The following is a 14,277-nucleotide window of genomic DNA, read 5'->3' on the forward strand; positions in this document are numbered from 1 at the left end:
TAAAGTATAAATATATATCACTTATTTTTTGTTATTTCACATTTTTAAGGAGGCATAACTTTAACAAAAACATTAGCAGTTTCTATAAATTTTCATGGTACTGCTAAAAATTTATCTCTACCATATTTTTATTCTATTGACCAAATTGTGGATAAATGTTCATCCTAAATTTGTCATTAAGATTCTGCATTGGGATGACAAATGATTTATATTCTGATTTATTTTTCATTGCCAATCACCAGGATATTTAGAGAGATACCTATAGACATGTCTGTAAATACTCCACTTTCTAGAGATGCTACCAATAATCATACTGTATTTTTTTTTTGAAAGTGCCACCTCTCTCACACCAACTAGATACTAATGTAGTAATTGACCCATCCTGGTAAGTAATTCTGAAAAATCTTCAGGCCTAGAAAGGGTTTAGCATCTCAATTCCCAGTAAAGCTAATTTTAGGTCAGACACTGTATGCCATGTATAACCCCATATACTTAAAATAAAGTTGAACATGATTATACATTTATACACATTTTAGGAATAAGTTATTATATATATAATCACAATATCACAATCTTCTGTAAATGAGTTCAAGTAAACCTGAAATCCTCACCATAAACTTACTAAAATCTGTTCTATCAAAGACAAATTTTTGAAACACCTGAGGCATGGTTCTGAATTATATAATCCTATCATTAGGTTCTAATATTATATTCTCTATTTTATTGAAATTTCAGAAATTATCAAGAACCTTCATAAATGTTTCTAATTATGATTTTTACAGATTTAACTTCAACAAAAGATAATGGTTTAAAGCTAAATCTTTTCCTTTTTCTTTATGAGCTTTGATTTTGTTTCATTTCAAAAATAGAAAATAGTATTTACCCCCTTCCTATCTGTTGCATGAAGACTACAAGAAGAAAGTTATTTGTTTGACTCTTAGGAAAGTCACAAATAGCAATTGTCTATAGAATGAGGCTAGAAGTGGAATCCATATGTAATGCTTCTGTCAGCAAAGACTTAGTAGAAGAGGGTTTATAATAAATATTCACATCTGCTTCTTTGGACACTCTAATCCATCCTAAGGATCTTTGCTGTGTCAGGTTTTGTTCTAGATGAAGAAGCCCAGTAGTTATAAAGGTTTGCAAATAGGCCATATTTATCATGGTTAGCTTTACTTTTATAACTTTTCTCTGTTTTCGAAATATTCATGATATTTTGGGGTATATTTTGTGATTAAATATTTCACTGTGACTTTTATGACATCATTAAAGAATTTTTACTGTGAAACAAATTTTATTTTCACAATAGATCACCTACTTAAAATCTGTCAAGAAGGCATCATTGATAACAATACTATGCTGGATGTGGAAAACACAATGACTAAAAACCCAGGCTCTGGATTCAGTGATTGTGATTTAATGATACCTTCCTCCATACCCCCATACCGTAAATACCTCCCCTTGAGCAAGCTACTTCACCTTTCCAAACCTCTCTTTGTTCATCCATATAATGAAGTTAATATTATTTTATCATTAGATCTTGTAAGGATTATATTAAATTATTCACATCAGGTACAAAATCTAGTATCTAGCATGCTGGCAGTATAATCAATTTTAAATATTACTGGAATGATAATACACCTTCTAAGTATGATTAGATAATCCCATAGATAGTCCTAATATCATACTTCTTTACCCTACATACTGACTCTATATAAACATATTCCATTATTTTTACTTACCTCAATTCTCTGATAGTATGCTACCAGACTTCTTTAATAAAAGCATTAGGATTGGATTGCTGATATATTTTTCACTTGAAGGAAATTATTCACTAAAAATTATACAGTATAAAAATTATGAGAATATTCTGTGCTATATTTAGCTCTTATGTAATATAAACTTAGTTTAACAGAATTTTGAATTTTAAATTAGAGTAAAAAAAACCCTAAGTCATCCTTGAACTGGAGGTATTTATTTTCACTTCAACTCCAAAAAAGTTCATAAGTGTCATAATTTTAAAGCATAAATGTATATTATTATAACTAAAGATTTTGCATAATTATAACAAGTTAAAGTATATTGCAAAATTTAACATGTAAATTATCCATTATATAGGGACATAGATGTTAAACCTATGCTTTGGACATTTTTCACAAATAATTCACTTGAAAAAGAAACTTGCATTGCTTAGTTGCTTTCACCCTCATCTTCTCAAAATTATTTATTAATCCCATATAAAGAGACTAGGAGGTCATTTGATAAAGTAGGTAGGGCATTAGGCTTTACTTCCTTATTTTAAAATTTTATAATCATTGACCTGTCTTAATTTTGACTGGAATTATTTCCTATACAAATGAGAATTAGCTTATATTTAATGACTGGCATCTAATATGAGTCTGTTGAATTAAAATTGAAACAAAACTGTATAATCCATTGCTTAGAAACTGTGACTGCTTGAAATTAAACTTTGATATTCTCTCTCTCTCTCTCTCAGGTCGAGTTTTAGCTCAGGCGAGTGGCAGTGGGGTTATCCATTTGCTAGATCTTAAATCTGGGCAGATTCACAAACTGATGGGCCATGAGAGTGAGGCTCACACAGTCGTGTTTTCTCACGACGGAGAGTATTTGTTTTCCGGAGGCTCTGACGGCACTGTTCGAACGTGGTCTTGACGGTCAGCATATCCCACTGCGGACGGCATTCCCTTTAAGGCTTGAAAATACCTTACGTAGTCAATCCCAAACCAGGAAATATCTGGTTAAATATGCCAGCAGGTAACATTTACAATTTGCTTTAAAACATGCTTTGGGCACGTATTTTAGTGCTTGTACTGTTACCAATAAAAAAAAATAACTTTTTGCTCATTTATTTGTGTCTGGGTCTTTTTTTCTTTTTCATTTTGGTAAGAATTTAGAGACAGAGCATCTTTGCTTGGGGTTTGAAAGAAACAGCTTTACAATGACGCCTAATGACAGACTAGATGAATTACAGGAGATTGATTTTGAATGTTAGGGAACAAACTGCAGAACAGGGCTACTTTTTTTTTTTTTTTTTAATCAAATCCAAGCTGCAGGAAGACCTGAAGTTTAATCATGTAGCATGGAGAAAGTCTTTCTGCAACCAAAGGGTCAAAGAGAATCGGGGATCATACATTTTCACAGATTCTTTGACAGTGATTATGCTTTATCTATTAATAATAATCAGGACTGCAGATGGCTTAAATCTAAATGCAATGCTCTTCCAGAACTTTCATCTCTGCTGACCATCTAAGGATGCATTAGTTATAATTACAATGTTTTGTATTTTTTATTGTAATTTCAATGCCAATAAGTATCTCGTGTGTAAAATGTCTTTCCCACTCCTAATGCATGCATCGGCTGTATAAAGTGCGACTGCTTTAGAGAACACTCCTAGCCTCTTCTAAAGAAGCAGCTCCGGATTTCGACCGAGCTGGGCTCAGAAGCCAGTTGTTGGCGCTGTCCGTGGTGCTGAGGAATTCCCGGCTGCCGGCGAATGAGCTCCAAATCAGCAGTCTGCAAACTGCTCTCAGTGATGCAGAAACCCAGCTAAAGTTGCTCCTTTCCTTCACGTCCACAGTTAGTATTTTCTGGTGTGTAAGAGGGGATTCAAGCAACATATTCTGGATGATGCTGATGGTACCGCCAGCGGAGTGGGCTTTAAGCTACAGCATGCTATTGCTGTTTGTGATCCTCAGAGCCTAGCCAAGCCACCTCTACAGCCGTACCAAACACTGTGTAAGTGAACTCATGTGTGGAGGAGGCGTCATCAGCCGGTAAATTTCATAGAAGGATCTGAGAAAATGCTAAAAATAAGTTCAACATGATTCTGCTACTGGGGTCTGGATTTCTACAGGACCAGCATTGCTTCTTGCTTTGAATTCTGAAGACAGGTCCAAAGCATATTTCTTATGTGTGTCTGCTGTGTTTCTCTCTGGAAGGGCGGGAGACTGCTTCTTGACTGTGTTTTGAAATGGGAGGTAGAGAGAATGGATTACCTTTAATTCACGCCTGAAAATGTATTCTTTGGATAATTAAAGAAGAACTGCTTTCCTAAAACATACCTGATCTTTTAGTTCATATTGGTCTATGACTCCCACCACCACCATTAACCTCCAGAGTGATTAGGTAAGTGTATCTTATGACATGAGTTATGTTTGTTTTCTCAAAGAAATAGATGCAGTCATTTTAAATCATATGGAGCAATATGGGGAGGGGGGGAAAGTTTAGCTGGAAAGTGGTCCTCAGTTTAGCAATGTTTGCTTACTTATTAAAAATCTTCAGATAAAGGAAGATTCTATTTCATTTCTCTAACATTTCTTCTCTTAAATAGTGTTTTTTAACTACACTAGAGCAGCTCAATTATGAAAAGGGATTTTTTAACAACCTAAGAACTTTGTTATATTAAAAGGAAAACCTTCTTTTCTCCAAGCAGATTTAAAATTGTATTTCATATAATAAAAGCCTATTTAAGGTTTATATAAAGTACACATTACACCCCTATTTTTACCTTTAAGTTTACATTTACCACAACCTGATATATTAATGCCTACCTGTAGCTTGCAAAGAGATCAATTTCTGTCTATGTCCTTCTGAAGCAGAATGATATGTGTATTTTATATGGCTTATCTTGCATGTATTGGCAGACACTACTGGAATACTATAAGGAAGCACAATAGCTTCCTTTCTGCCGAGATAAACTTTCTAAATATGTGAGAGATGTATTAATGCATGGCTTAATCAGTAAAAATATATTTATGATCTTTTCAGAATCTTCTATTATGTTTGTGGCCTCTGTAGTAATTTAAGAGAAAAAAATGCTTTGTCAAAGGGAGCTTCCAGCTTCTCAAGTAGAATTATAGGTTTGCATTTTTTTTTGTTCTGTCATGACTCATTATTTTTGACATATTTTAAAATAAATCTCTCTCTTTTATCATTACCTACCCAAAAGGAATTCTAATACCAGAGAGCAGTTTTCTCTTAAAGGAGGACATAAATATACTACCTTCCATTTTACTATTACTTGGCATAAGATAATTTGCATATCTTACTTAAAATGCAAATGTAATAGTTGAAGTGTCCTTATGCCATTTTTATCTTGTTTTTGAATTAACATCTGTATATATTATACTGAAAAGAGATGATTTATCATTACTATTATATTCTAAAAATATAACAACAAATAACATTTATAATTTATCTGAAAATGTTCTATATACAATCTTAGCAATATTGGCATAAAGCCAATAGCATTTAAATAGATAAATGAACTATCTGACAACACTTTTTCTTATCTCTTACTCTCTAAAGTCACAGATTCTACAGGGCTTTTGGATGAGTTAGTCACTCTAAACATTTAAATAAGAGACTACTACCAATACTCCACACCAAGCACTAACACTAAATAAAGCTTATAAGAGTCAATGTCACCAAATTAATCAGGCATATTTTCTGTGAATGGCAACACCACATTAGTATTTTAAGGAATTTCAATAAAGTTTTATATTGGCATTTTTGTGCAAATTGACTAAACGCAAATATGTTTGGGATGTCAAAAGAAAGGTATGCTCTCAAGACCATGTGAATGGTATATATTTTATATTGAAGTAATTAATTCAAATAGTATTCCATAAATACTAGATTCAAGTTGCCACTTAAAAAAAAAAATTACAGGTACATCGTTCCTGCCCACTAGGAGCTTACTTCCTGAGTAGAATAAAGTTGTGGACAATGATACAAATAAATTTATTTTTAATAAATCCTTTTCAATATATGGAGTTCTCTTGTACTATTTAAATTTTTCTCTTAGTCACTGTGAAATGATTACACTATTTTTCTTCCTATCTATGTTTCAAAATCCAGATTTATGTTTTCTGAAACAAGTAACCCATTTGAAATCATTGTTGTTCTCCAGTTATGGGAGCAAAGAAGTAGGAAGGCCTTTATACTAGCTCAACTCAATTATAATTTACATTCAACTATTGGTCTCTTCCTTTTCTTTTAGAAGTAGATGTTTTCTCACTAATCTCTTAGTTTTTATACAGATAATTATAGCATATACATTCTATCTTGACTAATTTAATGATAAAGAAAGACAGAGAATGTGAGTTCAAACATTCTTGAGCCATTTGTAACTACTTGTAATCACCTTTTGAGGCTTAGTAAAACCACTTCTTACAATTTAAACAAAGCCAGACCTTTGAAATTCAGAAGGTAAATTGGAGCTTAAGATTCCCAAGTGAAATAAAGGACAAATTTTAATGCATATATTTTGAAGAATAAACTCTCCAAACTTCATAATGAAGTGTAGATAGTTGCATGAACTTAGTCTATTTAAGGTCTTAGTGTTGTCCAGATAGATCCCAAATAAACAGGTTAAGAACATGGGCTTACATAAATCCATATTCTCTTTATATATGTCAAATTGTTCTTTTTAAATATTTATTTTCAGCCTACCCCTCTTGTATTCCCATGGAAGGAGCTGAGTATATTTAATATTAGGAGCACATCCAGAAGCCTTTGAGGAGGGGGATGGCTCTTCATATTCATGAAGCTTGCATACTGCTGTTGGTCATCCTTGGATTGGTCACCTCTGCTGCCATCAGTCATGAAGACTATCCTGCTGATGAAGGTGACCAGACCTCCAGTAATGACAATCTGATCTTTGATGACTATCGAGGGAAAGGGTGTGTGGATGACAGCGGCTTTGTATACAAGTTGGGAGAACGATTTTTCCCAGGGCATTCCAACTGTCCATGTGTCTGTGCTCTGGATGGACCTGTTTGTGATCAGCCAGAATGCCCTAAAATTCACCCAAAGTGTACTAAAGTGGAACACAATGGATGCTGTCCTGAGTGCAAAGAAGTGAAAAACTTTTGTGAATATCATGGGAAAAATTACAAAATCTTGGAGGAATTTAAGGTATGAGTTACCCTCCATATTTATTGAATACTAACTTTTCACACCACATACTTAGTAGATTACTATATTAAAATTAAAGTTGGAAAAACTTATTTTTAATTTCACTTTAATTTACATTATGATTCCAGTTAGCCTAAGTACCACCGTGGTCAATAAATAACCAATTGGCTTATTGATCAATATCTTTAAGGTTTCACAATAATCTCTTCCTTCAGAATTATTTTGGGCATGCTTAACACCTTTTTTTGACCTTAATCATTTCTTCTGTATTATTACAAAACATGTTTTCTGAGGGAAATAATTTTTTGTAGGCTATGTGTTTATTTAAAGTTAATGTTTAAATATTGTGAGGGTTTTTTTTTTTATTATGTGTGTGTGTGTGTGTGTGTGTGTGTGGCTTATTAGCCTGTATTTGGAGTCATTTAACTACAGTCTAGAATTATATTTAGTGTGTGGAAATGCAAGTACCACTGGGACACACCTCTGAGCTGTGGTCTATATATTAAGAATATGCACTGGGCCTACCTATTGTAGAGCACCGTCCCCATTCTGTTCTCTGCTCATTAGATTTTTCTGCTTGCAGGACCCCAAAGAGAACGAAATTTTTGTCATAGTCCCATTGTCAAAGGTAGTTAAAAAAAAAAAAAAGACTATTTTTCCAGCGTCCATAGTATTTCATAGTCTTTCTTTTATGCTTGTGTCGTATTTTTAAGTAATTTGGAGTTCATTTTTATCTCTGCTTTGAGTCTCTTTTCTCAAATGGTTAGTTTTAATTATGATGTCCTACAAGCCAGATCTGAACCCTGAGGGTATAAATTATTATATCAAAATGTTCTCCTTAAATATAATGGCAGTTTGTGCCTTGGAGTGTCTATCACACTGATGGCTTGATATGAAAGATTTTCATTTCATCTAATCAAGTTCTCATGAAAGGTGCTTAGAACCTTATAAGCAAAAGAAGATACAGCTAGTTTTCAGTGTGACTAAGAGAAGAATGTTCAGTTATTAGCACTAACCCAACTTCCTTCTCTACAACAGTCAAATGCTGGAAGAAATCAATATGTGGAAAAAGGTCTAAACAGATCACGATCAGAATATTCTATGTATTGGCATTTCATCGTATTTGGTCCATTCCAGGTTATGGGTTCAAACCAGTTGTAATTTACCCTAGAATACCAAAGCACTTTAACTAGATTCCTAAGGACATGAAGGGAATTTTAATAACTATCGTACTCAACTTTCTTATGCATAAATGTTATTCTAGACTTTTCTCTTTCATGTATCGTACGTTTGTTGCACAATTTTGAGAAGTAAAAGTTTGAAAGTCTAGTAAGATTATGATTATTTATATCAAATAATAGTTAACCGTATAGTACATTTATTAACAGCTTTATGGTCTCTACAATATTGGATATATTTTGACATTATCTGTTTTCACTTTTAGAGTAATGAAAGTAAATGCAAGTACTCAACACAATTTGATTCTAGACATGGTGCTAGAATCATGTCACTCTTCTCTAACATATATACTTATTGAGAGTAAAGTGCAAAGACACTGTAGAATAGCCTTAACCAAGCAAAAAAGTATACTGAATAAAATTTCTGAGATTTATATAATTTGGTCATCAATATTTAATAAATAAGAGACTGATTATTTGAATTTAATCAGCTCACTACTAAAAATGCTACAGTTTTTCCTCTATTTATTGGATTTTTATTTTATTACAAAGGTAATATCTATTTCACCATGTTAAGCAATAAGAGATATATAAAGAAAAAGAAGTACTTCACTCTAATTATATGTCCCTGTTATAGTCAATATACAACCTATTGATGTGCATAACTTTTCTACCTCTCTATGCCATGAAATTTTTAAATGTAATTTTCAAAAAACAGAATGAAAGAAAACAGTTATCATTTTTTCACAAGGATTTAGAATTATAAAAGCTACAGAGATTATCTAGGGCAAGCTCATAACAATGAAGAACCAGATCCAAGAAAGTTTGTTACTTGTCCAAAATTGTCAAGTTATTTAAACTACCTCTAAATAGTGCCATTCTAATAACCCCTCAGAGAACCTGGGCTCAGGAGTCAGATAGATATGGATTCAAATCCCAAATTTATCACATATATGTAAGATTTTGAAAGGACTCCTCAAGTTTTTGAGCCATGGTGGCATTGGCTATACAATGGCCATAATAACCATCACGTTTCTTGGGAGGAGATACTAGAAAGAGTTGAGATAATTTATGAAAAAAAAAAATAGCAGCCTTGTGATAATTGGTACACCACAGATATTGTCTAAATGGTCATTCCCTTCCTCCTAAACTCTAATGTCCAGGGATTTACTCTAAGTTCATAATTCCTCTATGTCTTCACCTACATTTTATAATGGAAGCTCATCTTTTAAAGTCACTCAGTTGAAAGAATTCCTTTTTATAAATGTTCTACTTATCTATATGAACTATATATACCTAAGTAAATATCAGCCATAATATCATCTTGATTCTCTTCAAATTTAGCTTGCAAGAGACAAGTAACTAATTTCAAAAGACATATGGAACTTTCACATAATTATCTTAGCATGTTATTAAGAAGGTTTTATATATTTTTACTTATAACATATTCTTCCAACAAACATTTGGGGGCTATTTGGTGTACAAGATACTGTAGATGTACATACACTGGAAAGTAAGATACCTAGAAGGCAAAATCTCCACTCACAAGGAACGCATGAACAATATGGAAAGAGAATGGAGGGGAAAAGCAGTTTAAAGTAAAGTATGTGATTGTGAACCTCAACACTAAGTCATTGTGGTGTCAGAAGCATATCAACATGGTGTGAGGTGTGGTTAAACAAACTTTCTTTTTCTTCATCATGGTCAGAGTTGAGGCTGTTCTTAAGGAAGTAATTCAAATTGATCTGGACAGATTAAAATTCAAAAGAGGAAACTTCTTGAACAAGATGAGAGATTACTATGAAATCTGCAAAGAGAGGAGGGAGATGGGATAACAGGAAGGTGGATGTTACTAGGATGCTAGTATAATAAGAGGTAAATTTGTACATGTGTTTTGGACAGTAGAGAGAAGAACTTGAATACCAGGCCAAAATGTTTAAATTCAGTCTAAACAATAACAAGGGATAAAACGCAGGTTGTACATAGAGATGACCTAGTTAAATGTGGTTTTTGAACAAGATATTCTTGTATCCAAGTATAGGATTGAATAGAGGTGAAGAAATTAATGGCTGAGGAGGTAGGGCTATTGCAGAAAACAGAGAATGAGATGACCAGCACGCATGAGGATAAAAACAGGAGAGTCTTCAAGATAAAGATCTAAATTCCCTACTGTAGTCTTAATTCTACTCATTGACTTCTCCAAGTATCCAAACTTTAAGTGATTTCTCTTCCCTGCGCATTTGCAATGCTGTCTTCCACTTTTTCACCATTGCATACCTGGTGTAAGTCCTACCAGACTATTTCAAAACCCCACTTAAATCTCATCTCAACTGGACAGCCCTATTCTATGCTGCATCCTGGGCTGGGTCTCACACCTTTCCTCTATGTTCCCACAGCATTCTACACACGCCATTGTAAACAGGAACAGAAATCATAACCAGATACTATCAAGGCCTTCATGTGTATTACAACTTATTTCATTTCATAATAACACTGTGATGATGATACTTTAATTAGCACTGTTTTAAAGATAAGAAAACTGAAGCACCCAAGTGTAAGGTAGCTTGTCCAATATTACACAGCTCTGAAGTAGAACTAGGATTCATATCCAGGCAGCTTGACTACAGAATCTAAGCTCTTCACCACCTCTGCTGCCTTGATCACACTGCAATAACAGAATGTGAAACTACCTGTCTCTCCCACTGGACAGTGGACTCTTTGAGGCTAGGGACAGTGTTTTCTGCTGTTACCAACCCCAGCACCATGCAAACCACATAACAGGCATTCAATACATTTTTGATGAGTGACATAACACGTCAGATCTTAATTAAACCCACAGAATAAAAAAGTTAGAGTTCCTTTAAAATGCCTTGGTTTCTTCTTGTTTATGTGTTGATCTCTTCCTTTTAATTAAAGAAGCACTCAAAGTTCAGGTAAGGAGTACTCTTTGGATCCTTAAAGATGACACACGTTGCTCATTTCCATCTTGCTTTCTCCTCCTCCTCATTACCCCTTCCTAACCAAGGCTCATCTTGGATTCCATCTCTACACCAGTGTTACAGTGATCACACTGTGGGTTAAAACAGTTGTTCTGTCTCACTCTATAGAGTTGCAAAACATATGTCCCTTCTTAATCTTTTCTGATCACTATATTTAAATGTAAATTGATCCACACGTATCACCGGATGGGAAGAATAATGTTATTTGTAAAGATTTTTTTTTAACATTTATGGATTTAAGCTTTGAAACCGGATTTCTCTCTACTCTTTTTGAAAACTCTAAATTTTTCAGTGTTCTGGTAATATTGTATTAAGATAAAGGTCACTGCATAGTAGGTTCTCTCACCTTTCTTTTATGTATAGCCAGGCAAAATGACACTGGAACCTACTTTTTAAGACATAAGGAGCATAAATAATAAATTACAATAGCATTTCCTACAAGAGGAAAGTTGATTGGAAACATAGACTCTATAAGCTTTGGCTTGGTGGTTAACTGTCTCATGCTGAGTTTCCCAAAGGGAGAAATAATTTATTTTGCTCAGTAGTTTTATAACTCTCATTCAAAAAGAATTAGCCTTTTTGGATTTTTTTAATACTTTGAAACTTACACTGATTTAGTTTAGGTCAGACACTGAAGGTTATACTACATGCAGCTGAAAGAGCCTTTGCATTAGCCTTTCACATTTTAAAGTGATTTTCTGAAGGCAACACCCAGTGTCCCTAAGTCAGGATTTGGATTTGCCCATGGCCTGCCTTTCTCAGTGGGCACTGGCCTTTGTGCTTTTCCCACTCTAAGCGGAAGATAGTTGACCAGGTGGCTGATTTTTATTTTTAAAAGATTCAGTGTTCTGAATCATGTTCTCATGCTGCATATTTTCTACATATGTGGTCATTTTAAGAAAATATGTTTTCATGCTGGGGTAAGCTGCCTAGTGTTTGCCCTAGAATTTATATTTAATATTTAAATCTTGAAGAAAGCAGCTAAGTGGACAGAAAAGTAATCACTTGGAGTATTTTGACAAATCATCACACCCCATAACAAATGTCAATGCCAGTTAAGGTTTAGGATTGACTTGCCTTCAATGGGTATATTTGCAGAAAGACAGGATTTCCAGCTTTCTCACTAATCTGTGCCCCCATCAGGAATGCCGAATATGGTAATATTAAATCTGTGAAAATGTTTGGATAGAAAGGATTATTGAACTTAGGTCTGTGTGATTTGTTTGATGTTGGTTTGTTTTTAAATGCAGAAAGAATGAAAGGCAACATGTACCAGGAGCTAATGATCAAATATCTGAAAGAATAGGAAAAAAATGGAAGCTTGAAGAAATCTCATTTGAGGGACTGAGTTAACACTTTACAGAAACACAATTCACTGCATCCCACCTACCCTCTGCCACTGGATCAGTTTCTATGAAAGGCACAGAAACTAAGATTTCTGCACTAAGCAAAGGGGTACAGAATGCATCTTTCCAGAGGTGTGAAGGTTTTATTTATTGTAATAACAGAGAAATAGGTAGGTTTTGAGAATATGAGTGGGATTTTTAAAGATGTCTTCCAAGAGAGGGTTGACAAATTCTCTACACATGGTTAAAGCGGTCACCAGGGGCATTTGTACAATTCCATCCAAAGAAAGTCCTAGAAAACATCATAATTCCATACAACAAAGATAAGTGAGGATCATTGTTGAGAAGTTGAGAAGACTAATTCCGTAAGTGTTGACTTTGTAAAATACAGTTTGTTTTACAGAGTATCTTGTGGTTTTTAATGTTAACATTGCCTTTGAGTGATTTCAGGAATGGCTTCTCCTTTCAAGTTGCTACAAAATAACAAAAATTAAGTAATGCTAATCAGTAATGCTTGTTGCTTCTCTGAGGGTCAGCCCCAGCATGAAGAACAAAGTGGATATTCCCCACGGGGAATTCCCATCTTTGTAGGCAACTGTGGAACCTCTACTTAATTTGTATAATCTCTGACCAATTTCAGAGATTAGAAGTCAATTTTGTTAAAATTAAATTTATAAAGTTCCTCTCACCCTTTCTCATTATTTTTATATTGTGCTCACTTGGCATTTTTTAACTCTATAGAACTGCACTAAATGGGAGCAGATCAGATTTTTTAAATATTTTTTCAAAAGGTCGGGATAATTGGGAATCGTCCTCTTTGAACACCTTTAACATGAGGGAGTAGAATTGTAAGAATAAATGGCTTCCAAGTAAACCCCTGAATGGAGTAAAATAGTCTGTTTCCAGTCAGAAAAAGTCTCTTGCTTTAAATTTTAAGAGAAGTAATGGTCAGCTAGCCCTTCAATACGAAGGAATAGGTTTTTTTTTTTTTTTTCGGTAGGAATAGTTTTTTATGCTCACCCACTGATATTTATTGCTGTCCTTCATATTGCAAGATGCTGCTGTTAATGGTGATAACTGTGTGATAAGTATGACTACAGAGATTTGTGACTGGGCTTCTGTGCCCCGTGCACAGGGGGTGATCGGTATTTGATTTGCAGCCACATCTGAGATTTGCGGAGCTTGTCACTGTTAGTGATTACCTCAGACTTGAGGTCAGCCATCCGCTGTTTATAGACATTGCTGCCCACTCCTTCCTCTCCAATAGTGTAAGAAAATGAAACTGAAAAGAAAGACCTGGTAGTCTCCCTTTCACACTTTCACTCCAACTGTACAAGAGTTTGGATATGTTTGACATTTGCCTGTTTTTAACGGTGGCTTTACTCATCAAAATACATAATCACTGTGGTATGATATTAACAAGCATAATTTTTTCTATTTTCCACATCTTATTTCATAACTCAGGTCTACATTTTATGCTAATTGTGTAGATTATTCTAACATACATCATCTCAATGGAAGCTGTTCCATACATGCAGTAATTTGAGTGTGTGTGTGTGTGTGTGTGTGTGAGAAAGAAATCTGAGGAACCAGGAATGTTCTTAGTTGAAGAAAATCTTATTGTAAGATTAGGTAAATCCTTTGTTTCTACTCCTCCTTATTCACCCTGACCATATTTTTGCTTAGTTTTCTTTTCCTACAACTTGATTTATACATCAGGCAGTATGTTTTATAAAGGGCAGCACAAGAAAAACTTATTGGTTTATTTTTTTAGTTGTGCTTTGCCAAGCTTTCCAGGAAGAGCTTGAAACAAAT

At 34.1% G+C, this 14,277-nt stretch overlaps 2 protein-coding genes across 7 annotated transcripts in view; both read left to right on the top strand.

The window, feature by feature from the left end:
* SPAG16 (sperm associated antigen 16) overlaps positions 1 to 2,865 on the top strand; it is a 913,718-nt gene extending 910,853 nt beyond the window's left edge. For all 6 annotated transcript variants that reach the window (XM_026492020.4, XM_057304555.1, XM_044381193.3 and 3 more), the window contains one exon: positions 2,498 to 2,865. In XM_026492020.4, the coding sequence (XP_026347805.1) occupies positions 2,498 to 2,673 (176 nt within the window). In that variant the 3' untranslated portion in view covers positions 2,674 to 2,865. The remainder of the gene's footprint in view (positions 1 to 2,497) is intronic.
* Positions 2,866 to 6,487: 3,622 nt separating this feature from the next.
* The window catches only part of VWC2L (von Willebrand factor C domain containing 2 like), a 147,006-nt gene continuing 139,216 nt past the window's right edge, over positions 6,488 to 14,277 (top strand). Inside the window, exon 1 of the mRNA XM_026492019.4 lies at positions 6,488 to 6,939. Coding sequence (XP_026347804.1) covers positions 6,550 to 6,939 — 390 coding nt within the window. The 5' untranslated portion in view covers positions 6,488 to 6,549. The remainder of the gene's footprint in view (positions 6,940 to 14,277) is intronic.

This window comes from Ursus arctos, unplaced genomic scaffold (genome assembly GCF_023065955.2).
Source record: "Ursus arctos isolate Adak ecotype North America unplaced genomic scaffold, UrsArc2.0 scaffold_1, whole genome shotgun sequence".
NCBI classification, from domain to species: Eukaryota; Metazoa; Chordata; class Mammalia; order Carnivora; family Ursidae; genus Ursus; species Ursus arctos.